General features: G+C 45.1%; 1 protein-coding gene across 1 annotated transcript; it reads right to left on the bottom strand.

Moving 5' to 3' along the window:
• Window positions 1-3,023: 3,023 nt before the first annotated feature.
• On the bottom strand, window positions 3,024-13,866 carry LOC127238393 (cytochrome P450 2B1). Its single transcript, XM_051206985.1, has 9 exons — window positions 13,696-13,866; window positions 12,014-12,176; window positions 11,734-11,883; window positions 9,858-10,018; window positions 8,944-9,120; window positions 8,349-8,490; window positions 6,570-6,757; window positions 6,257-6,398; window positions 3,024-3,401 (listed from the first exon to the last, which is right to left on the bottom strand). The coding sequence occupies exons 1-9, from the start codon at window positions 13,864-13,866 to the stop codon at window positions 3,220-3,222; spliced, it is 1,476 nt and encodes a 491-aa protein (XP_051062942.1). The 3' UTR covers window positions 3,024-3,219.
• Window positions 13,867-24,133: the final 10,267 nt, after the last annotated feature.

Raw genomic sequence — 24,133 nt, 5'->3', positions numbered from 1 at the left:
CCTGGCTCTAGTGGTTTGCAAGGCTGCCTTGTCCCAGCTGTTTTGAATGTTGGATCACCTGAGACAATGTATCAGGGGCTCTTGCTTGATCAAACCATGTTAGTCTGGAAGAAATCCACAGCTTTTTATTTTCTGTGGAAATAAAAATAGAAATTCTTTCTCCCAGTAACCTGTCCTTAGACTTAAATTTTGAAGTCAAAGCATTTTAAAAATATATAAATTGAATTAATTTAGCAGCACTGATAATCAAGTGTATTGTAGCAATTGTTGTTCCTTCCTTAGCAATTGAGCAATTTCAAGACAACACAATAGCATATAATATCCACATTTTCTGTGTATTTTCCACTTTCATGTGGCTTTTTATTACTTTTTTTATTTTTATTTTTTCATTTTTGAGACAGGGTTTCTCTGTATAATTTTGGCTGCCCTGGAATTCACTCTGTACAGATAGGTTTACTTTGATATCACAGAGATCCGTTTGCCTCTGCCTCCTGAGTGCTGGAATTAAAGGAGTGTACCACCATATCCAGCTACTCTCTCCAGCTGCTCATACACACCATTGAATTGTTAGCAGTCATGGAGTTTCCCCTCCCCACCCCACCCCCTGCTTATGATGGGTTAGGAAACCTCCCTTAAAGGAGCCAAGCAAATTTCTGCTTTTCTCTAGCAAAACAGAGTCCCACTGAGAAAAATGTTGTTACCAAAAATCATTGCTTGTCTCTGTTCTTTTGTTTCTAAAATCCTGTTTTAAGATTTTGTGACGTTTTAAGTGAAAGTTCTTAGTAGCCACTTCGAAAGTGCTACTTTGTTACCAGTATGTTTTTCCCACGGCCTGGTCCCAGAGCCGCACCAGCCCCAAATAACACACAGAGAGTTTGTATTAGATATAATGCTGTTGGCCAGTTAATAGTTTCTTATCAGCTAGCTCTGTCTTAAATAATAACCCATTTCTATCAATCTAATTATTTCCATGTGGTCTTATCTTACTAGAGAGAGGGCTGGGACCTCTGCTCTCTTCGTCCTACATTTTGAATCTCCTCCTACTACTTCCCAAATCCTCCTTGTCTACTAGTCCCACCTATCTTGCTTTTCTATTAGCCAGCAGTGCTTTATTCATTACAATTAAGAGAAAAAAATTTTACAGAATGACATCTCCCAACAGTGTCCCCCGAATCTCAGCTTCAGCACACTGCACTGCTGAGACTAACAGGGGCTTGTGGGGGGTTTTGTTTACTTAACATCGTCACCTAGGTAGCTGTCTCTGGGCAGACATTCGCCAATCAGCAGCCAGCTCTCGACTCACCTCTGAGATACTAAATTTCCACCTGCCTCACCAAGCTCTCTGTAGCCTAGGGAGAGTTACCAGGAGCTTTGCCAAGGGATATTCCTGCCACATACTCCTCCACCACCCACGAAAGTAGAACAACAAACAGGAGCCTGCCCTTTGAGAAAAACAAGGGAGTGTGAAACTCACCAAGGTAGGACCATGGCACTCTGGCTTCTCCTGAACGTTGCTAGTCTGGACCTGGGGTGGATCCAATTCAAGGGATGTCTGTCTGCTAGACAATGTCTGCCTTGTCTGGAGAACACTTATCAAATAGACCCAGTAAGCTTACTCCAGTCCTTCCAAGGGGTGATATGTGGAGGAGGTCAGGGTGAGGAGGCTGGAGGGGGAGGAAGTGATCCTCACACAACAAGGAGTTACACGTCCATGGTTCAACAGGTGTCTGCTTGTCATGTTGGGACTTCTCTCCATGGTGTGGCAATAGAGAAGCTTCTAGAATTCTTAAGAAAACAAACCATGGGAAGGTGGGGAGGGAGATGGGTTCTGATAGATGTACTGTGCTCTTCATTGTGGAGAGCTGCATTTGCATGTTTGGAGTCTGTGAAAGTCACAACATCCAATCTGAGAAGGTTCTCAGAAAAGCTGGGAGCAGGCAGGGTCCTTGGGGAAGGGTACATGAGACATGGTCCTGAGAAACCACAGAGCTGAAGATTGGGTTCTTCTGTGGCGATGACCAGACAACACCAGCGAGTGTGATCCAGCGAGAAGAACCCATTGCTAGGTCAGCCTGTGAGCTCTGGGTCCTGCCTTCTGGCGAGGAGGGAAATATGGAGATCCTGTCCCAGCCTACATGGGCCTCAGCCTATTCTTGTCCTGGGTGTACATGACGGGATATGGGAGGCCCTAGTGAATCAGTCTGAGGTTTTCTCTGGACAAGGGCTCATGGTCATTTTAACTCATCTTCCAGGAAGTGGGGGGTGGTTCTGAGGATGGGATCAAGGTCTGGTGATGGGACTTTGGAAAACGTGGGTGATCCAGACGGGTCTGTGCAGGAGGTCAACATGATGATGGCACAGGGGAGGAGAGTGTGGAGGTTACACACCCAGATAGACTGATGCAGGGACAGATTCAGGGAGTGGGGTTGTCACTTCTCAAACATGGCGTGGAGAGATGGAGTTTGCAACAAGAAGACCTTCTGGAGAAAACCTTAGTTAGCAGGCCATCAACAGGTTACAGGTCAGGCTAGCGGGGAGACCATGGACTGGGCATAGTGATGGCTGCTCGTGAGTGTTAACTTGACTGGATGTGGCATCAACTAAAACCCAGGCTTCTGGACACTCCTGTGAGGGATTTCTTATCAGATTATTAGAAGCAGGAAGACCCACACTAAATCTGGGCCATACCTTCTGCTGGCAGAGCACATGAAAGAAGGTAATTGTGTTTTTCTGAGAAAGACCATGATAAAAGCACTTGGAGGTGTGTGACTGTGGGCTGCAAAGCACAGGAACCTAGATGATACTGTGTGAAGTGAAGGACACCAGACACCAAAGCCAGGCACCACATGATTCTGTTTGTGTGAACCATACACATTAGACATGTCCATACATGCTGAATTCAGACCATACACAGAGCCCATTAGATTACGTCATGGTGCACATGGAGCTGACACATGGGATGGTGGCTGCTGAGAGCAATAGGGGAGTGACTCAGTATGACATGTGGCCTCCGAAGTCCCTCTGTTCACCCAATCACTTGATGGATTCCTCCATCAAGTGCCATTCCCAGGGCAGAGAACACATCTCAGAGCTTTGGAGAAACTGCAGGAAGTTGGAAGAGGTGAGGAGTGATCTAGGACCTGGTCTCCCTCAGGTCTCTCACAGGCAGACATGGGGCCATTATAACATGAGTGGAGACACCTGGCCACCTCAGCCCAGTCATCGGGCCAAGAAGCAGATCTGGTATGTTGGGGGCACTCTGCCAAAGCCACTCTCCTTGGGACTGAGGTCAATGTCCTTAGGATCCACGGGACTGGACACGGAGAAGTTCTGGAGGATGGTGGTGAAGAAAAGGAACAATTCGTTGCGGGCGATGCCTTCTCCAAGACAAATGCGCTTCCCTGTGGGCACAGAGGATGAGCCATGTGAGCCCCAGGGCAGTATACAACCTTCACACTGTCACATTCCTAACCCAGACAACTCTGCCCATTGCAATGAATAAGAGGTTTGACCCTCAACCTGCAATTCAGTGACAATGTTAAGAGATTCCCAAATCCTTAAAGAACTGTTCAAGAGCCAGCACCAATGTCTAACCATGGAAAGGTGCTGCCATTAATCCCGAGGATATGAGTTCAGTCCCCTAAACTCACGTGCTACAAGGAGAGAACCAACACTCACAGTTGTCCTCTGACATAAACACATGTCATAGCACACATGTCTATGCATGTAACCATGTATGAGAGAAAGAAATAAATCATAACATGTGTGCCAGTTTGTTGGAGGATATCTCAGTCATGTCTCACAGATTTGTAGCTTTTCTAAGATTATCAATCCTTTGATACAGAACTGATAGACCCCACTTAGAGTAGGAACGATGTTTGTATGTGTCCACATGTATAATTCAATATCATAGTGTCCCTTCTTTCTCATGAGAGAAACTGAAAACCAATTCACTTGTCTGCCATGAGGGTGAAGGTTCTGTTTACAAAACTCCTAGATTAACACCTGGATATTGTTAAGGTCCTATGTGAGCCAGACATGGAGGGACAATCTCTAAGTGTAGCACTTGGGGTCCCAAGCCTTCAGAGCAGCCTAGACTTCATAGAAAGAGCACTGTGTACATCCCTTCTGTCTCTCCTCCCTCCTGCTCTCCCAACACACACTCTCCTCTCAGTCTGTCGTTGTTCAGCTTGAGATCCACAAGTTCCCAAATACATTTGTTCCTACAATTGAGATTAGGCAGGGGCACATGATAAGAGATCTATGGCATCCACTGGATTCTCAGGGGTATAAGGAGCCAGTGTTGGTTTTAACCTCAGGCATCCAGCACCACAGAGCAACGAGAGCCTGAAAGCCCAGGCAGAGGCTCCAACACCTGCCCTGTGCCTCAGTGATTCTTCATCTGCAACTGATGCCTCAGGCCTCTAGGTGAAGGAGGGATTGCCCAGCAACGCCTGTGCCCTCCAGCTGTTGAGAAATTGTACCTGTGTATGGGTGTATAGGGAAAGTACACTATGCCCCGGGGAATCTCATTTACAGAACATAGCTTACATGAGCTGAGAATTTTATGGAGCTGCTCTCTGAGATGGTTCTCTCAGAACTGGTTTTGTGAACAGATTTTTCCAGAGCAGCTTTTAATGATTCGTCTCACTCTCAACACAGTGTCCCCAAGCCTGGAGCTGGACACTTAGACAGGGTTCCTATCTCTTTGGCTCTAATGTCCTTTTGGCAGGCTTGTTTGCTCACTCTCTTGCTTGCTTGCATCCCACAGCAGCCTGCCTGAGTGTCTGTCTATATATATCACTGCTATTTGTCTCTTTTCTTTTTTTAATCTCATTTATGTTTTCTTTTTCTAAACTTCCTAGTTAACATCCCAACCCCTCCTCTCTCTATGCCTAACCATATGTAGCCAGCCCTGCATTCCTTCGTGTCTCTCTTTTCTCCATACCACTGCCTATCTAAACTTGGGTCTGTTACACGGACAAGTCACTTTAAGCAGAAGAACTAATACCTAGCGCCTCAGCAGAAGAAGCAGATACAGGGCAGAGATGAACTGTAACTATTCCCTAGGACAGGAGCAAGATTGGTATATCCTGCAAGGAGACCTGCCGCCACTGCACCCAGCTTCAGGCACGATGTGTCTTCCCAACAAATCAGGATTCCTTCCCCTACATTGCGGCTCTGGCCTACTGCAGCTCCAGCCTCCAGATGTGTCCTGTCGCTGCTCTAGGTACACCCTGTCTTCCTGATGATCGGGACACCTTTGCAGCTCCAGAACTCTACCACTCACTCTCGCTTACAAGTATCTTCTAGAATGCTCGAGGGAAAGGCTGGAGATGTGGGCTGTTTTGAAGAGAACTTGCTTAACACACACTCAGTCCTAGGTTTCACTCTTAGGCAAAGGCATGGTTGGGGGTGGAGGGTCAAGAAAGGCTAAGGCATTGTGTGTAGAACTCCTCTTCCTCCAAGAGACACGAAGTTTCCAGTTTACATCCCATAGAGTCCATTAAACTGAACTGAATTTGGATAAAGGGAGCTTTTGTAGGTTGCAGACTTCCCAAACACAGCAGGCACTCAAACTACACACTAACTTGAGGTGACATTATTTCAGTAAAGAACAAATTTCAGTCACTAAAAGCAGCTGATCTACCCCGGGCTGACAACTACTCCAGCCAGCATGGCCGAGTACTGCAAACACAGAGCTGGCACCCATCAAGCTGCGTGTCCATGCCCAGCCTCCTCCTGACCACACACACCGTGTGCTGACACTGATGGGTGCTGGGGCTCCGGACTTTCTCTGGTTCAGGATATTATCCATCATGAATGGTCTCTTGGCTCAAACAAATGCTAGTATTTTGATGTCTCTTCAAACTTAACAAGAGTATGCAATGGGGTAAGTGTGCCAAGATATGCCCCATCTCCCCAGAGCTCACAGATAAAGTCAGTGTCTCCCCAGCCATCAAGACCCTGCCCAATTCATAGCAGTGTTCATAGATGTTATCAGGTGTTGTTGCTGCTGATTATTAAGATAATGATTTGCTTGGCTTTAGAGGCTCTTAAATGCTTCCCCAAAGTCCTCATGACCAGTATGCATTTAGTTCAAGACACCCCTTGTGGGTATGTAGGCAGCATGAATGGGATGCTTCAGGCAGAGCAGCTGGAATACACTCAGTAAACATGGACCTATCCCTGTCTGCGTCCTGGAGGGTGAGCCTGCCCTCTAGTGTCTGGGAAAGGAAGCACAGGTCCATCTCACCTAAAGAGAAGGGCATAAGAGCATCATTTTTCTTCAAGGCTCCATTTGCATCCAGGAAGTGGTCAGGATTGAAGGTGTCTGGTTGTGCAAAGTACTGTGGGTCATGGAGAGCTGAGCTCAGGATGGGGTACACTTCAGTGTCCTACGAGGCATTACGAGATACGAAGGTGTTAACATACCCTGACTTATATATGCAGACAGTCAATCAAAAAGACACCAGGAATGCTGGGAAATCAACAACAGACTGGCTTTTGGTTTGAGGAGGATTCTGGAAGCTCATAGTGTAGAGAATTGGAATGGCAGATGGCCTCACCTTGGGGATCAGGTACCCTCGAAACCAAGTGTCTTTGGTGACTTTGTGTGGCAGACCCATTGGGGCAAGATCTGAAAATCTCTGAATCTCATGGATGACGGCCTCAGTGTGTGGCATTTTGGTGCGGTCATCAAGGGCTGGGAGTCTGTGTGAGCCGATCACCTGGTCGATCTCCTTTTGGACTTTCTCTGCACAGCAAAGAGGGACAGTGAATCTGATTTGCCAGATTTGTAGCAACGATGTTTTATTCTGTGAGCCAACAACCCAGAAAAGAGTCCAGCAGGGAGACCCCTCCTAAAGAACTCAGTGTACAGAGGATACAAAACTGTCCTATCCTTAAGTGACTGTCCCTCTGTGCCCATGCTTAAAACTAAATTAAAGCTCTTCTCTGTGAGCTTCAACCTCATTTCAACCAGAGTTTTCATATAGAAAGAAAAACATTCAGCCAAGGGCTACTGCAAAAGGAGACTTCATAGCTATCATGTTGGTGGGGTAGTGTGAGGGAAAAAAAGCAGTATAAATTCTCACCTTTGCAAGGGAATGAAATGTCTCTGTGTTCATATCCCTACACACATACATACATACACGCGCACACACACATGCACATATACAAATGTACACATACATATGCACAACCACACACATGCATACATATACACAGACACACACTCATATACACACTCATGCATACATACATATACACACATACACACACATACACATATACACACACACATTCATGTACACTTACACACTTGCACGTGCACCATATCTTTACATGCAATTTTATATTCAGAACTCATGACTGTATCCTCAGGAATACAACAGAGAAGTAGATAGATTAGCAAATGAATCTATCAAGGGATTGATGTAAAAATGAACACATAAGAATATTAATGGATAAATCAAGAAATAAATGGACAGATTCGGAAGTTAATGAAATGAACAGACTAAACCCTGGATTATATATTCAACTTGTAAGTAAACAGATGATTCTGGAAGAATGGATAAACAAATGAAAGATGAATTCAAAGGCCAGTTAGTGAAAGAATAAAGGAATGTCACCTGTTGATAGAAGGATACATGAGTGTGTGAATAAATCAGTGATGGATAATTTATTCAGTTCTACTGATCAAAGAAAAACTAAGTTTTTTAACTGAAATAAATGAATTCAATGGCTGTTTGGGTGATTGAAGAATCAGTTGGACAGTGGATTGATGATTGGTCAAGTGGGTGGGCATTATGGGTGTGTGTGTGTGCATGTTTGTTTGTGAATAAGTGTTTATAGATGAGTAGATGGGAGGATGGTTAAGTAAACAAGTGTTTGGATAGATAGATGTTCAAATGGATAGGAAAATGAATGGATATGTGGATGACAGATAGGTTGGTGGGTGAACATATAGGTGGGTGAATGAACAGAATAACTATGGATGAAGATGTACATGTACAGAAAGATGAATGAATAGAGAGATGTGATATGAAAGGCAGGAAGGAAGGTTAGATGGATGGAATCATAGGTGGGTGTGTAGGTTGATGGGAGGATGGATGGATGGGTGGGTGCATGGATGGATGAATCAACCTTAAATGACAGGAGAGAACAATGGAAAACAGATCAGCTGAGGGTTCATTCACGCACCACCCACAGCGCTGCCCTAGTTTAGAAGTAGACCAAAGCCTTCAGAATTCCAGGTGGAAGAGGCCCAGGTCTCTCTCATCCACACAGACTTCCACAGCCAAAAGGGAGCTAGAAGAGTCCCCAGCTGGCCTCCTGGGGCGCACCTGCAACATGGGGGTATTTGAGCATGAGCAGGAAGCCATAGCGGAGCGTGGTGCTGCTGGTCTCGGTGCCAGCAAAGAAGAGAGACAGCACGGAGATCATGAGGTTCTGGTGATGGAACTCCGTGTGTGGGTTGGACTTCTCCTGGTTCCAGATGGGAGAGAAGGGAGGGTCAGGGTGACTGGAGCCTTGCAGGGGGATGCACACACACACACACACACACATCCTGGCACTGTCCTTCCGTCTCACTCTATGGACCACATGGCGTCTCTCAGTCCTCGGCGATGTCGCCTGGTCCCTGTGTGTTCTGTTTCTCTCTCTACTCTGCCCTCTGGTAGTTTATCACGGTTTGCGTCCCAGGCTCTTTCTTACTCTGAGGTGTTTTCTGCCTTTTGTCCCTTGCCCTGTGTTTCTTCCACAGCCTTCTTTCTCCTGATTTCATTTTCTCTTCCCTATTTCTTTCATCATTTTCCAGATGCTTCTGCATCTCCTCCACTCCATTTCCTGTCTCTCATCCCCCACCCCTGCCCCTCATTTCCTCTCCTCACCCCTCAGCCATCACTGCCACCCATCCCCTCCCATTCATGCAGGACGCACCTTCTCCATGCGTAGAAGGTAGGTATCGATGAAGTCTCTTGGATTGCTGGGGTCTAACGTTGCCCTGTGCTTCTCCACGCTGTGGCCGATGTAGTCAAGGATTTCCTGGAGGTTTTTGGAGATTTGTTTGTGTGTACCTGGAAAGTATTTCAGGAATCCAGAGAAGAGCTCAAACACCTGCAGGAAAGAAGTGTCTGGAAGGTCACCCGGAGCTATCAGGTCTTGAGAAGCAGGATGTGCTCCTAGATCCCCGTATTTCATGAGGATCTGCGCTCTCTTCCTATACTCTCCACATCCCTCCCTTTGTTTTCCGCATCCTTTCCTCATCTTGTTCCTTCCTTTCCAATAACACAGGGCCTGCTGTCAGTCTTTCCTCTGAATCGGTGTCCAGCACTTCTCTTGAATTCTCATCTCTCTTTCCTAATCCATCCATTTTTTTTCCAATCAGGGTCTCCTGTCTTTCAGACTGTCTTCAAACTCAATATTTATCCAAAGGTGGCCTTTGACTCTGATCTCACATGCACTGGGATTGCATACGTGTACCAACCATGCCTGGCTTATGTTGTGCTAGAGATGAACCCAGGAATGGAAACATGATAGACGAGTCCTCTGCCCTCTTAGCTCCAGCCACAGTCCCCATGTCATCATTTTCTCATGTCTGGATGGAGCTGTGTTTCTGCATTCGGGTCTCTCTACCACGTCAGCCACTCTACCTCCTTCCCTCCAGGCCTCAGGTCCTTGCCTCTCCATGTTTTCTCCACCCTATTCCCCATCACTCTGTCACTCCTGCTCTCAACCTCCTTCCCTCCATGTCGTCTCTGCCTTTCTTCCAGCTCTAGGCCACTCCCTTCTTCACCCACAGAGCAGCCTGTTCTTCCTCTGCCTTGGATGCTCCTCTCTTCCCACCCACTGACCTGGGTGGAGAGTGAGCTGATGAGTGAGAAGCTCTGATAGATGAGGTCCAGCAGGCGCAGGAACTGGCGGTCTTTGTAGTCAAAGCGCTCTCCAAAGACAATGGAGCAGATGATGTTGGCTGTGATGCACTGGAAGAGGAAGGTGGGGTCCAGGGGGGCTCCTGGAGGATGAGGATGCAGTTCAATACGTGGTTGAAATGGGATCTGGAAACATTTATTTTCAGCCCTATGTCTATGAGGCTACCCCACCACTCAGTAGCAAACTAACAGCAATAGCGTCTACCACATTTGTAAGTATGATGCACATATGAGTCTGTGCCCTTCACTCGGAGAATCATAAGTGCTTTTATTTAACTTCCTTCAGTACTGTACAGAATGTGCGGGTGCTATTCATATACACACAAGGGAAAGCTGCCTTTTCCAAGGCAATGCTGCAAATCTTGCCAGGATTAGGATGCTCACACACAGATTTCAAGTTTGTATATTTAGTCTCCACCTGTACCTCCTCCCAGGACAGCATTCTGATCTGAGCTGAGAGCTAACCGCCACTGGAAGGCATGGTTCAGAGAAGAGTTCTGGCATTGCCTGTGTGAATTCCCAAGCCCCCACACTCCATGCCCATCTGCCAGTCTTTCTCTATCCCCCCTTTGACTTCCAGACTTGGTGGTGTTCCAGAAGCCACCAGCACCTGCTGCCTGCTGCCTTTGTGTTCCAGGTTCAGTATGGACCCTGATAGTTAGAGGGCTGTTGTCAGTCCAACAGTATCGGGCCACTGTTGTCCTTTAGATTGGGGCTGACTTGTCTGTGGTCTTTGATCCCGTGTAAATGTTTCCTTGGGGATCCTGAACTTCATTCTCATCCTTAGAAGTCAATTCTCTTCCTTTAGGTGCCTGCATCTATGGCTTCTTACTCCCATAATTCTCCTCAGCCTTGCAACTTTGTCCCCTGCTGCCTCTGCACTGACCACAGAGGTATCCTGGGAAAGGTCACTAAGATGGCCAATACCCTTGTAGAGAAATGGAGATGCATACAAATTTACATGTCACCAAAATGCCCTTGATATAAAGAATCTTAAAGTACCCAGAGGGCTTCTGAAGTCTACTAAAGTCAGACTCCCATCAGGTGGTGCTCACCAGTTCAGTCACAAGGAAGAAAACACAGCTCCCTGCTTAGGACATATCTGCAGTTCCTCCTGCTCCCTTCCCTTAAAATTGCCCAAGACCTGTGTTTGTCTTTGATAAGTCCACAGTGTGCTGGAGAGGCTGGGGCTGAACAATGACAAGGGTTAAATCAGAGTGGCCTTGAACTCTATATTCAGTAGAAGGTGACCTTGGAATGTGAACCTCCTGCCTCTTCCTCTGGAGTGCTGGGATTACAAATATGCACAAGCATGCCTGATGTATATTATTCTGGAAGCAACCTACAGCTCAGCCACAGACACATCAAAGACAGGCCTCACAATGTCCACGGGACTGGCCATGAGCTCATGACTATCTTGCCTTACCTTTTGTGTTCTGAGAGGATGAATGCACCAGTCATATACAACCGACAAAGAGAATTAATTCCTGGATTGGTTTTTCTTAGAGAAGTGATCTAAACATGGTCCACACATGTTTCTGAGTTATTTTGGACACAACATACCTCACATCCCTTCCCAGACTTTGTATTTCTGTCTCTTTCCACCTCTGTCCATATCTCATCCTCCCCATACTGTGTGTGTGTGTGTGTGTGTGTGTGTGTGTGTGTGTGTGTGTGTGGCTGGCTGGCTGGCTATCTGGACCTTTCTCCACCTTTGTGCATCTCCTTCTCTTTCTTTAGCTGTACCCACAGGCCCCTGTATCATCATCTTCTTTTATACCCACTCTTACAGTCTCACCTTGGGTTTTCCGCAGCTCCTCAATTAGACACTGGGCCTCCTCTTTTATCCACCCCTCCACATTCTGTTTTCCCATTCCTAAGTCTCTCATGGTGGCCAGAGAGAATCGCCGAAGGGCCTTCCAGCGTTCCCCATTGGCAAAGGCCACTCCTAAGAAAGCAAGGAAGTCATGGATGGATTACAATGAAAGTTCAAAAAACCCGAATCCTTCCCCACAGCTTGGAATCCACCTCTCACCTCCCTGGACCACATCCCTACTCCACCATGTCCATTAGCTCACCGTATCCCTGTGCAATTGGCTCAATTACAGCAACTGTCCCCCGGCCAGAGAAAGCCTCAGCTTGTTCCACCAGAGCCTCCCTTATGGCCTCTGTCCCACACAGCATGACCACAGGCCTTGGTCCTAGGTGCACTGTGAACACATCTCCATATTTTTCTCGAAGCTGCCAAGCATAAGGGAACCAGGTTTGTGGTCAGTCAGTGCAGATGTTGTTGCCACACTCAGAAACAGGTACCTTCTCCTCTGGCCACCCTTTCCTTTCTAAGGATGTAAGAGGTGAAGGTTTAATCGTCCACATAGGCAGGGCCTGCACTGATTGGTTAGAATTCCTTATCAGTACTGTGGAGTAGGGAGGAAAGGCAACACTTGTTTATAATCCTAGCCGTGGGGAGGTAGAGACCTGAGAACCAGTAGTCATCCTTGGCTGCTCATCTGATCTCAACCCAGCCTCAGCTACATGTGACCCCATCTCAGAAAAGTTAGATACAGATAGAGATGCACATATGCATCAATTCCATGCCCTTCAGTTTGGCCAGCTGAACCTCACTTTCCATGACCCAGCTTCTACCTGTCCAATGCCTCCTGGGGACATCCCAGAAAAAGGCTCTGAACTATTCACTGGGTTACACGGGAGGGAAAGTGATTGTCACCTATTAGTGGTCCTCAATGTGTGTCATGACTACAGTACAGATAGTTGGGAAAATACCTGGAAATGCCACCATCTATGAATCTATAGGCAATTGGTCCCTAGAATATCACAACCCTACAATGCTAAAAGCCCACCCTCTTCCCCTTGTAACTTTTAACTCACTCTAGATCGCAATATACCTAATAGAAATAAGAGTCTATGACAATGGTCAGTGCCCAACATTGTTGGGAGACAATGCTAAGTCAAAGGTCTACACATTTCATACCTTTTCAGGCTGGGTTAAAACATCAAATCTTATGCAACAATGAACTAATAATCTACAGTGCAGATCAAAAATAATATATGAAACTTGTAGGAGGCTCAGAAGTTTGACACTGACAAGGGCAGCCTTGTCTCAAAAGCCAAATAAAAATAAATGACTACACCATTGTTCCAAGTGAGTGATACATTAAAAAGGAGTAGCAGGAAGTCAGGATTGTTGCCAGTGCATCAGCCATCTAAATGGGAGGTGGGGGCTAAGGATTGATTGTTAATAAACAAGTAGTAATTGAACATGAAATAGCACTGGTGAAAGCTGATGAAATCGGTTCCTGGGTCTGCTGCTTGGATGATAAGCACTCCCTGCCTACCCCACCTCCTGACCTCCTCTTCTCCCCTTTGTTCCAGTACAGAGCAGCCTAATTAATCCCTTGTGCTGGCAGAAGCAAACCTTAGCTGTTGATGCCTCTGACATTGTTCTTTCTCTTCTGGAACAAGCAAGCAACAAAGAGGAAAATTGTAAACACTTGGTGCACAACTCCACACCCTGACCATTCTCATATTCCAAGCACAGTGCTGCTCCATGATTCCAGCATAGCATGGGGACATATGAGGATCTGAGTACCATCCATCACCAATCAGCATCTCACCCTTCACTCAGCCACCTTCCCACCCGAACCTATGACCCCGATGCGGTCACTTGCTCATCCTGATGAGTGGTCTCCAAGAGAAAATATGGGGCTAAGCATACGACACAGCCCTGTGCGCGTCTCACCCGCATGAAGGAGTTGAGGAGGCCTCTTCTGTCCATCTGCAGGAGGTTCCCCAAGAGGGGCAGGGGACGGGGTCCTGGTGGGAGGTGGCCATGGGCCTTTGTGTCACCCCTGACCAGAAGTAGCAAGAAGCCCACAAGGAGAGCGAGGAGGAGCAGGACACTGGGCTCCATGGCCCTGTCTGGTCACCGTCCACTGCACTGCACTGCACACTCCAGCAGGACCTTGTCTGCTGAACCTGCCTCTCCTCTCAGTTGAGCAACTTCCGCTGTTCCCGCCTCCTGTCTCATCACTGTCCAGGAGTGTGAGCACCCATACTTCCTGCTTGGGATGATGGTGACTTGCTCACTCTTTATTTCAAAGATGTAGGCAAGGACAATGAAACACATACATAGGACAAAGGGAGTAATGCATCTTGATTTCTGGAAGTAGGGTTCAGTTGTCAGCTCAGTTTTGTCTGTTTATTGACTCAGGCATGGATCTCTGTGTGTGTTGCATACATGCAGAGACATTTCATATGTTAATGTGCATGTGTACATTTCTGTGTTCCTCTAGGTGTGATGATGGTGTGTGTGTGTGTGTGTGTGTGTGTGTGTGTGTGTGTGTGTTGGGATGGTGTGTGTCTGTATTGGTTGGTTTTCCAAGACAGGGCTTCTCTGTGTAGTCATAGATGTTCAGAAAGTTACTCTGTAGACTAGACATGCCTCAAACTCTGAGAAATGCTGGCCTCTGCTTCCTGAATATTGAGGTTAAAGGTGTGAGCCACCATATGTGGCTCACAATTACATTCTTCCATTGTGCGATTATTCTATATGTTCTTAGTTTCTCCTGTAACTTGAGTGACAGTTGTACAGTTGCATGGTACTGTGTAAATTTCTGCTTTGTAACACATTAACAGTATGATTGCCAGTGTGATTTCTCTGGAGTCTCCGTTTTACCCTCTGACCTGTGACAGCATAGATGGGAGAAAAAGGAGAAGAGGGGAGACCAGAGAAAGGGAGTGGCCGGGCTCAGCAGGCAGGTGGAGGGAGAGGCTTCATCCTGGCAGAGGAGGAGTGGGAGCTTCTGGGTCCTGATCACTGTGACAGGTGAGCAATTCCTCCTCCTGGCTGCCTCACAGCATGAGAAGCTCTCTGGTCTTCCCCCTGACCCATTGCTATGTAACAGTGTTTCTGTCCCATGTAGACTCTGAGCTGCAGGATGTGGGACTGTATAACTCTGTTTTATACTGAGGTGGAGCACCAGAGACTGGGAAGTTATAAATGAGGCATTTTACATTTCTGCTTCTGGAAGCAGTTATTTCTGAAAGCACAACCCTGGTGTCTGATGAGGCATTTTATGATGCATTATAAAATGATATGGGGCAAGCAACTGTGCCTAAGAATGGGGGAGTTAAAAAAGGAGACAAAACACTCCCATAGAGGACCCACTCCTATGATGATGACATCAATCTAGTCACAAAGTGCTAAGGTTAGAATGTGAATGTGATGGGTTTCCCACAACTCCATGTGTTTGAATGCTAATCTCTAACCAACACTGTTTTTTAGGATGTTCTCAGACTTGCCAGAAGGAAGTAGGTTACTAGAGGGAACCTCTACCTCACACCCCCCCTCCTTCCCACCTGCCACATACTCCCACAGCAAACCTAGAGGCCCAGCTGTCCTGCATTCCTGTCTTGAAACAGACCCCAAATAAATGTACCCTCCCACTTGAGTCTGAGCATATATTTAGCCACAGTGACGGAGAAAGCAACTGAGGCAGAAAATCGGTACCATGAGTGGGGTTGTTTTAGCAGAAAACCCATCATGTAGTTCTTAGGTTGAAGTTCTTTGGTGGTTTGGGTTGTTCCTTTGATATGGGAACTTATCACTGATCTCATAGCAGTATGAAAGAAAATATATAGAGATGGACAGGAGACAGACAGACAAACACATATAGACAGATATACTGAAATTATTCTACTTTCAAAGAACATCTTGTCTTTATCTAGAGATAGGAGACACAGAGGCAAAGACAGAGAGCCCGACTTAAACTGGAAGCAGGGCCAGAGGGAAAGGATTTTTGACTGCCTGCCTGCCCTCATTCAAGTTTATCTAACCTGTTGCTGTGTGTGGCATGAAGTCCAACAGTCAACAGAGACTGAAAACCATCAGTTCTCCAGGCATCTTTCAGGACTGCAACACCATGTGGGACAGCTGAAGCTTACAGACTCTTGGATGAAATACCATATACTCCCAACCTTTTCATTATGAAACAGTCATTGATTCACTAACATGCCATAGCTTGTGAGCCAGTCTAATAAATACTATACAGATAGATAGATGGATAAATAGACAGATATCTCTCTCACACACACACAGAGCAATGGATGGAAAATAGATTCATATAAACAGATACATACATACACTGATGGAGCCTGCCATCAGTCCTGAGGACATGAGTTCAATCCCCTGAACCCACATGCTGCAAGGAGATAACCAACCCCAATAGTCTGTCCTCTGACACACACACACACACACACACACACACACACACATCATAGCACACATGTATATGCATACAAACACATTTATAATAAGTCAATCATAAAATTCTAGAGAGATTGTTGCTGGATGTCTCTTGGTCACTTCTGACAGATTTCTAGCTTTTGTTAGGTTATCAGAGTCCCTTGGTCCAGAAATGTAAAATTCCACTTATAGTAGGAACAAAGTGTGTATGTGTCCACATGTATAATGCAGCATCTTTAGTGTCCCTCCATTCTCATGTGAGGGAATTGGTACCCAGCTCATTTGGCTGCACTGTGCATGAATTGCATGGGATCCAAATGAGCTAGACAAGGAGGCACATGCCTATAAGTGCAACACTTGGGACTCTTCAGCAGGAAGATGATGGACTACATAGCAAGAACTCTCCGTCTCTCTCTCTCTCTCTGTCTCTCTCTCTGTCTCTCTCTCTCTCCTTTCTCTGTCTGCTCTTCACTTATCCCTGCTCCCACCATTTCGTTTACTTTGCTTCTTCTTGAAATCAATGAACTCCAACAAGTCTCTGCCACACAAATGAGAATGGTCAGGGGCACATGATGCTGGGTCTATGGCACCCACCTGGATTCTCGGAGATATAAGGAGCCTGTGTTGGTTTGTCACCTCAGGCATCAAGCACCACAGAGGAATGGGAGCCTGAAAGCCCAGGCAGAGGCTCCTCACCTGCCCTGCACCTCAGAGATTTTTAATCTGCAACTGGCTGCCTTGAGCCTCCCAGTGGAGGAGACATTTCACAGCAATGCCTGTGCCCTGTAGTTGTTGAGAAACTCTGGGAGTATTTAGGGAAACTACCCTATCCCTTTGGGTGCCTCCTTTCTGTTATTAAGGTAAGATGAGCTCAGGAATCCACGGAGTAGTTCTCTGAGATGGTCCACCTAGAACTGGTTTTGTGACCCAGACTTTTTCAGACCAGCTTTTAATGGCTCATCTCACTCTCAACTAAAGTCCCCAAGTTGGGAGCTGGCAATATGGGATACTGTTCACGTCACGTCTCTTTGGCTCTAACACTCCTCTCTCTCTCTCTCTCTCTCTCTCTCTCTCTCTCTCTCTCTCTCCCTCTCCCTCTCCCTCTCTACTGGTTGTCTCTGTCCCTTTTCTCCACATTCCTGCCTTTCTAGACTTGGAACTGTTAATGGAAGAGGACTGATTCCTGGGTCACTGATGTCATTTGGCCCTCAAGACTAGACAATTCCTGGCTGAGACATGGCTCAGGAGGAGCACTTGCCTAAAATCTCTCAGTGAGGGGGATGAGGATAGACAGGCTCAGCAGGAGAACATCTTCTAGAATGCACAAGAGGAAGGCTACAGATGTGGGCATTTTTGAAGATAACTTGATTAACACAGTAACACACAAAGGGTTCCAGCAGTAGTATAAGGGTGGCGGGGTGGGGGCAACTAAAAGCTAAGGTATTGTTTCTAGAACCTTCCTTTCTTCAAATAATTCAACCCTGAACACAATGTTTCCATGTTTATGTATCATAGAGTCAATTAAACTGGAGTAAATTTGGATAGAGGCAGCTTCTATATATAACAACTTAACAAAATCAGCAGGCAGCCAAACCACACACTAACTTGAGATTATATTCTTCTGACGAAGAAGAAGAAGAAGAAGAAGAAGAAGAAGAAGAAGAAGAAGAAGAAGAAGAAAGTCTCAGTCACGCACAGCAGTTGACTATCCCAGGCTGCTGACTAATCAAGCATGGCCAAGGAAGGGAAAGGCAGGGCTGACATCCATCAAGCTATGGATCAATGTCCAGCTCCCTCTTGTCTACAGACACTGTGTGCTGACACTGATGAGTTCTGGAACTGCAAACTTTCTCTGGCTCGGGAAATATCCATCACAGATAGGTTCTTGGCTCAAATAAATAGTAATAATTTTGATGTCTCTTACAATTTAACAAGAACATGAAAATAGGACTGTGTGAAGACATGCCCTGTGTCACCAGTGCTCAAAGATAAACGCTTCCCTCCCCCCAAACCCTACCAAGCTCATGACAGTTCACACATGCTGACATTTGTTTTTGCCATTGCTTGTAAAGAAAGTGAACTTGCACTGTCTCTGATAACCTACAGGCCGCTCCTGCTAGGGAAGCAGGTAGGCTGACTGCAGATCTTCACTTCTCTCTCTGTTCCCCAAGACCCAGTCCCCAGCTTTACCCCAACTTCACAAAGAACATTTTCTGCAGCCTTCCATTTCCCCTCCACCATCTCTTGTGGATCCCCAGATCTTCCCAGAAGACACCCTTACTATTAAAGTCATTCCTGTCAAGGAAGCAGGTAGGCTGACAGAGGATTCACCCTTTTCTTTCTGCTCCTCCTGATTCACCCCTGCCCCAGTCTCCTCCCATGCTCTGAAGCAGAATGCCTGAATAGCTCTCCCTTTCCCCCTGACTCCATACCCAATGAATCACAAAGATCTTCTTCTCCAACTCATCTTCCCCCAATTCATCCCATTAACCCTGCCTCCATCACCAGCAGTGATTCCCTGGAAAGACACCAGCCAGACAGATCAGGGAAACAAGTCCACAGGAAATTTTCTACTAGGCAACACAGCCAACATGCTCACCTAAAACCCATGGAGGAGACAGAGACCAAGGAAGCACACACACACACACACACACACACACACACACACACACACACACACCCAACAAAGACAAATGCAAATATCAGCATCTAGACCTATAATCACCCTAATCCCAGGTTATTGGATGCCAACATAAAAACTCTTTCAGTAACAGCCAGGACAATATGTCTCCACTGGAGCTCATCAACCCTACCATAGCTGACCCTGATCATTCCAACAAAGCTGAAGCCCAAGAAAGACATTACAATCACCTTAGGAACATGATAGAGGCCTTTAAATAGGTAATGAGTGAACCCCTTAAAGAAACCCAGGAAAAAACAATGAGTGGAAGCAAAGGAGTAACTCACTACAGGAAAACACAAACAGTGAAAAGTAAAAATGACTCAAAACCTGAAAAGGGAAATAAAATCAAGAAAGAAAACACAAACTGATGACAAAATTAACAACACCAAAATAAGAGACACCAACAATCAATGGCCATTGATATTACTCAATATCAATGGTTTCAATTTGCCATTAAACACACACACACACACACACACACACACACACACACACACACACACACCAAAAAGTATATCCATCATACTGTTGCAATCAAGTAAAACACCTCAACATCAAGGATAGACATTACTTATAGTCCAAGTAAAAGGACCTAAGAAGTGAACTGGTGTAGCTATTTTAACATCAAACAAATCAGAAGACATGGAAAGTGGACAGCTCTCTACTGGAAGAAAATGGGTCAAGACCAAAATAAAGAAAGGAATCAAAGACTTCCTTAAATTCAATGAAAATGAATACACAGCACACCCAAACTTATGGGACATGGTGGAAGCCATGCTAAGTGTCAAGTTCATAACACAAACTGCCACACACACACACACACACACACACACACACACACACACACACACAAGTGATCTCATACTAGCAACTTAATGGCACATATGAACACTTTAGAACAGCAGTTCTTAACCTGTGGGTCAGCTACTTTCCTACATATCAGATATTTACATTATGATTCATAACAGTAGAAAAATCACAATCATGAAGTAACAACACAATAATTTTCTGATTGAGAGTCACCACAACATGAGGAGCTGTATTAAAGGGTTATGGCTTTAGGAAGGGTAAGAACCACTGCCCTAGGACAGAAAGAACTCACACCCAAAATGAGTAGATGGCAAGAAATAATCAAACAAATGGTTAAAATAAATACAACAGAATCAAAGAGAACAATGCAAAATCAATGGAACAAAGAATTGAGAATTTGAGAAAAATCAATGAGATAGACAAACCCCTATCCAAATGAAAAGGTGGAAAGAGAATATCCAAATTAATAAAATCGGGAGTAAAGAAGAGACACAAGAGACACCCAGGAAATCAGGAGAATTTTAAGGGCATACTTAAAAACTTGTATTCCACCAAATGGGAAAATCCAGAACAAATGGAAAATTTTCTTCATAGGTGTGAATTGGCAAAGTTAAATCAAGATCAGATAGGGAATTTAAACAGACCTATACGTCCTAGGAAAATAGAAGCAGTCATTAAATGCCTCCTACTCTCTGCTCTTCCCCTCAAAAAGTTAGGGACAGGTAGCTTCAGTATGGAATTCACCCAGACTTTCAAAGACAAGTTCATGTCAATATGCCACAAATTATTGCACAAAATAGAAACAGAGGAAATATTGTCCATTTTTTATGAAGCCATGATACCCAAATCATACAGAGACTCCATAAAGAAAGTGATGTACACACCAATTTCCCTTACAGATGCAAAAATACCCAGTAAAATACTCACAAAACAAATCCAAGAATACATCAAAAAGAGCATCCACCACGAACAAGTATGCTTCATCCTGGAGATACAGGGATGGTTCTGTTGGAAAATGGCATTCTGCTGACCCTGTTCCCTAATGAAGGGTGGGTCATGCATATGTGTGGCCACATCACAGCTACGTCACGCGTTACAGGGCACATGTGCAAGCTTCACCTCTCTCTCTCTCTCTCTCTCTCTCTCTCACACACACACACACACACACACATACATTCTGTCTCTTTTCTCTTTTGCCCCCAGTTGGTCAACAAGTACCCCCTTCTTTGCCTCCACCAATAAACTGCACTTCACAGGGAGGGTGATGACTTTCAGGAGGGATGATCAAAATCTATCAAGTCATTTGGAGTAGGGTCTACACCCTGCCGACTTCCACTAAGCCAAGGGAGTATCTCTCCATGGGGAATGTGCTCCCAAAGTCCTTTCATGAACCAGGGATACATCCTGGTTCCACTGTCAGAGGTCCCTTGGACTGCCCAGGCCTTCTGAGACCCATGTTCAGGGGGGTCTCAGTCGGTCCAAAGCTGGTTTCTCAGGTATCACTGGGGGGAGGTTCATGAGCTCCCCCTGGTTCAGGTCAGCTGTCTCTGTGGGTTTCTGTAGCCTGGTCTTGACCCTTTTTCTTATGACTCCTCCCTCTCTGCAACTGGATTCCAGGAGTTAAGCTCAGTGTTTAGCTGTGGGTGTCTGCTTCTTTTTTTTAATCAGCTACTAGATGAGGGCTCTATGATGGCATATAAGTTAGTTATTTATCTCATTATCAGGAAAAGGGATTTAAGGTAGCCTTTCCACTGTTGCTCAAATTGTTAGTTGGGGTCATCCTTGTAGGTCTCTGGACATTTCTCTAGAGTCAGTTTTCTCTTCAAATCTATATGGCTCTCTCCATTATGGTATCTCTTTTTTTTTTTTTGCCCTTGTCTATTCATCCCCTGACTCAGTCTTCCCACATGCTTTCCTCTCCTCCCCTTCTCTTTCTTCTAACTCCCTCTCCACTCACTGCCATCCCCACTCCCAATATGCTCAGGAGATCTTGCTCATTTCTTCTTCTCTGAGGGACCTTGTATGAATGTCTAAAGTTCCTCCTTGTATCCTAGTTTCTCTGGTGGTGTGAATTATAGGATGTTGATCCTTTGATCTATGTCTAAATTCCATATATGAGTGAGTACATACCATGTTCCTCTTTTTGTGACTGGGTTGCCTCACCCAGGATGGTTTCTTCAAGTTCCATCCATTTGCCAGCCAATTTCAAGGTTCCATTGTTTTTTTCCTCTGGGTAGTATTCCATGTGTAGATGTGCCACATCTCCTTTATCCATTGTTCAGTTGAGGGGCATCTAGGTTGCTTCCAGGGTCTTGCTGTTACAAATAATGCTGCTATGAACATAGATGAACAGATGTCCTTGTTGCATGGATGTGGATCATTTGCGTATATGCCTAAGAGTGGAATTGCCAGGTCCTGTGGTAGACTGCTTCCCATTTTCCTGAGGAACCACCATACTGATCTCCAAAATGGCTGTACAAGCTTGCACTCCCACCAGCAGTGGAGGAGTGGTCCCCTCTCTCCACATCCTCTACAGCATAAGCTGTCATTGGTGTTTCTAATTTTAGCCATTCTGACAGGAGTAAGATGGTATCTCAGAGTTTTGATTTGCATTTCTCTGATGGCTAAGGATGTTGAGAACATTCTTAAGTGTCTTTCAGCCATTTTGGATTCCTCTATTGAGAATTCTCTATTAAGTTCTCCACCCCACTTTTTAATAGTTTATTTGGTGTTTTGGTGACTAGTTTTTTTTCTTTGAGTTCTTTGTATATTTTGGAGATCAGCCCTCTGTCAGATGTGGGGTTGGTGAAGAACTTTTCCCAGTCTACCCAGGGCTACCATTTTATTTTGTTGACTGTGTCCTTTGCCTTGCAGAAATTTCTTAGTTCAGGAGGTCTTATTTATTAATTGTCAATCTCAGTGTCTGTGCTACTGGTGTTATGTTCAGGAAGCAGGCTCCTCTACCCATACATTCAAGGGTACCTCCCATTTTCTCTTCTAAGAGGTTCAGTATGGCTGGATTTATGTTGAGGTCTTTGATCCACTTGTACTTAAGTTTTGTGCATGGTGGTAAACACGGGGCTATCTGCAGTCTTCTACACACCATCATCCAGTTGTGTGAGCAACATTTGTTGAAGATGCTTTTGTCATTCCATTGTATAATTTTAGCTGTTTTGTCAAAAATCAGTTGTCCATAGGTGTGGGGGTTAATACCAAGATTTTCAATTCAATTCCATTAACCTACTTGTCTATTTTTGTGCCAATACCAAGCTGTTTTCAGGACTATAGCTCTATAGTAGAGTTTGAAGTTGGGGATGGTGATGCCTCCTGAAGTTCCTTCATTGTACAGGGTTGTTTTTTTGCTATCCTGAGTCTTTTGTTTTTCCATATAAAGTGAGTATTATCCTTTCAAGGTCAGTGAAGAATTGTGCTGTGATTTTGATGGTGATTGCATTGAATCTGGTGATTGCTTTTGACAAGATTGCCATTTTTCTATGATTATCCTACCTATCTAAGAGCATGAAAGATCTCTCCATTTTCTGGTTCTTCTTTAATTTCTTTCTTTAAAGATACAAAGTTCATGCTATATAGATCTTTTACCTGTTTGGTTAGCATTACCCCAAGATATTTTTTGTTGCTTGTGGCTATTGTAAAGGGTTTTGTTTCTCTGATTTGTTTCTAAGTCCCTTTATTGGCTGTATATGGCAGGGCTATTGAGTTTTTTGAGTTAATCTTGTATCCTGCTAATATGCTGAAGGTGTTTATCAGCTATAGGAGTTTCCTGGTAAAGTTTTTTGTGTCACTTATGTAAACTATCATATCATCTGCAAATAGTGACAGTTTGACTTCTTCCTTTCTAATTTGTATCCCCTTCATCTCCTTTTGCTGTCTTATTGCTCTAGCTAGAACTTCAAGTACAATATTGAGATATGGAGAGAGAGAGAGAGGGCAGCCTTGTCTTGTTCCTGATTTTAGAGGAATCACCTTAAGCTTCTTGCCATTCAGTTTGATGTTGGCTGTTGGTTTACTGTATTTTGCTTTTATTAATTTTAGGTATGTTCCTGTTTTCCCTGACCTCTCCAAGACCTTTATCATTAAGGCTTGTGTTACAAGTAAGGTTTTCCCCCACCGCCGGTCCCATCACCATGCCAGCCCCAAATAACACACAGAGACTCTGTATTTGATATAACTCTGTTAGCCTGTTACTTGTTTCTTATTGGCTAACTCTGTCTTAAGTATTAACCCATTTCTATTAATCTAAATATTTCCACGTGGTCTCATCTTACCGGAGAGTGGGGCTGGCATCTGCTCTCTCCAATTTCTACATGCTGACTCCTCCCTACTACTTCCTCTTTCCTCCTTGTCTTCTTGTCCCTCCTATCTTCCTTTCCTACTGGCCAACAGTGCTTTATACATCAACCAATAAGAGAAACATATTTA

This window comes from Phodopus roborovskii, unplaced genomic scaffold (assembly GCF_943737965.1).
Source record: "Phodopus roborovskii unplaced genomic scaffold, PHOROB, whole genome shotgun sequence".
Lineage (NCBI taxonomy): Eukaryota > Metazoa > Chordata > Mammalia > Rodentia > Cricetidae > Phodopus > Phodopus roborovskii.
The sequence above is the reverse complement of the archived record's forward strand: the minus strand, read 5'-3'. Positions and strand labels throughout refer to the sequence as shown.

Bases quoted from the DNA above. Each gene is read 5' to 3' on its own strand.
- LOC127238393 (XM_051206985.1), bottom strand. From the start codon at position 13,866: ATGGAGCCCAGTGTCCTGCTCCTCCTCGCTCTCCTTGTGGGCTTCTTG. The intron at 9,121-9,857 runs GTCAGTGGGTGG...TCTTTCCTGCAG, and splicing joins TCAGCTCACTCTCCACCCAG to GTGTTTGAGCTCTTCTCTGG. The intron at 6,758-8,348 runs GTGCGCCCCAGG...TTTGCTGTGCAG, and splicing joins CAAATACCCCCATGTTGCAG to AGAAAGTCCAAAAGGAGATC.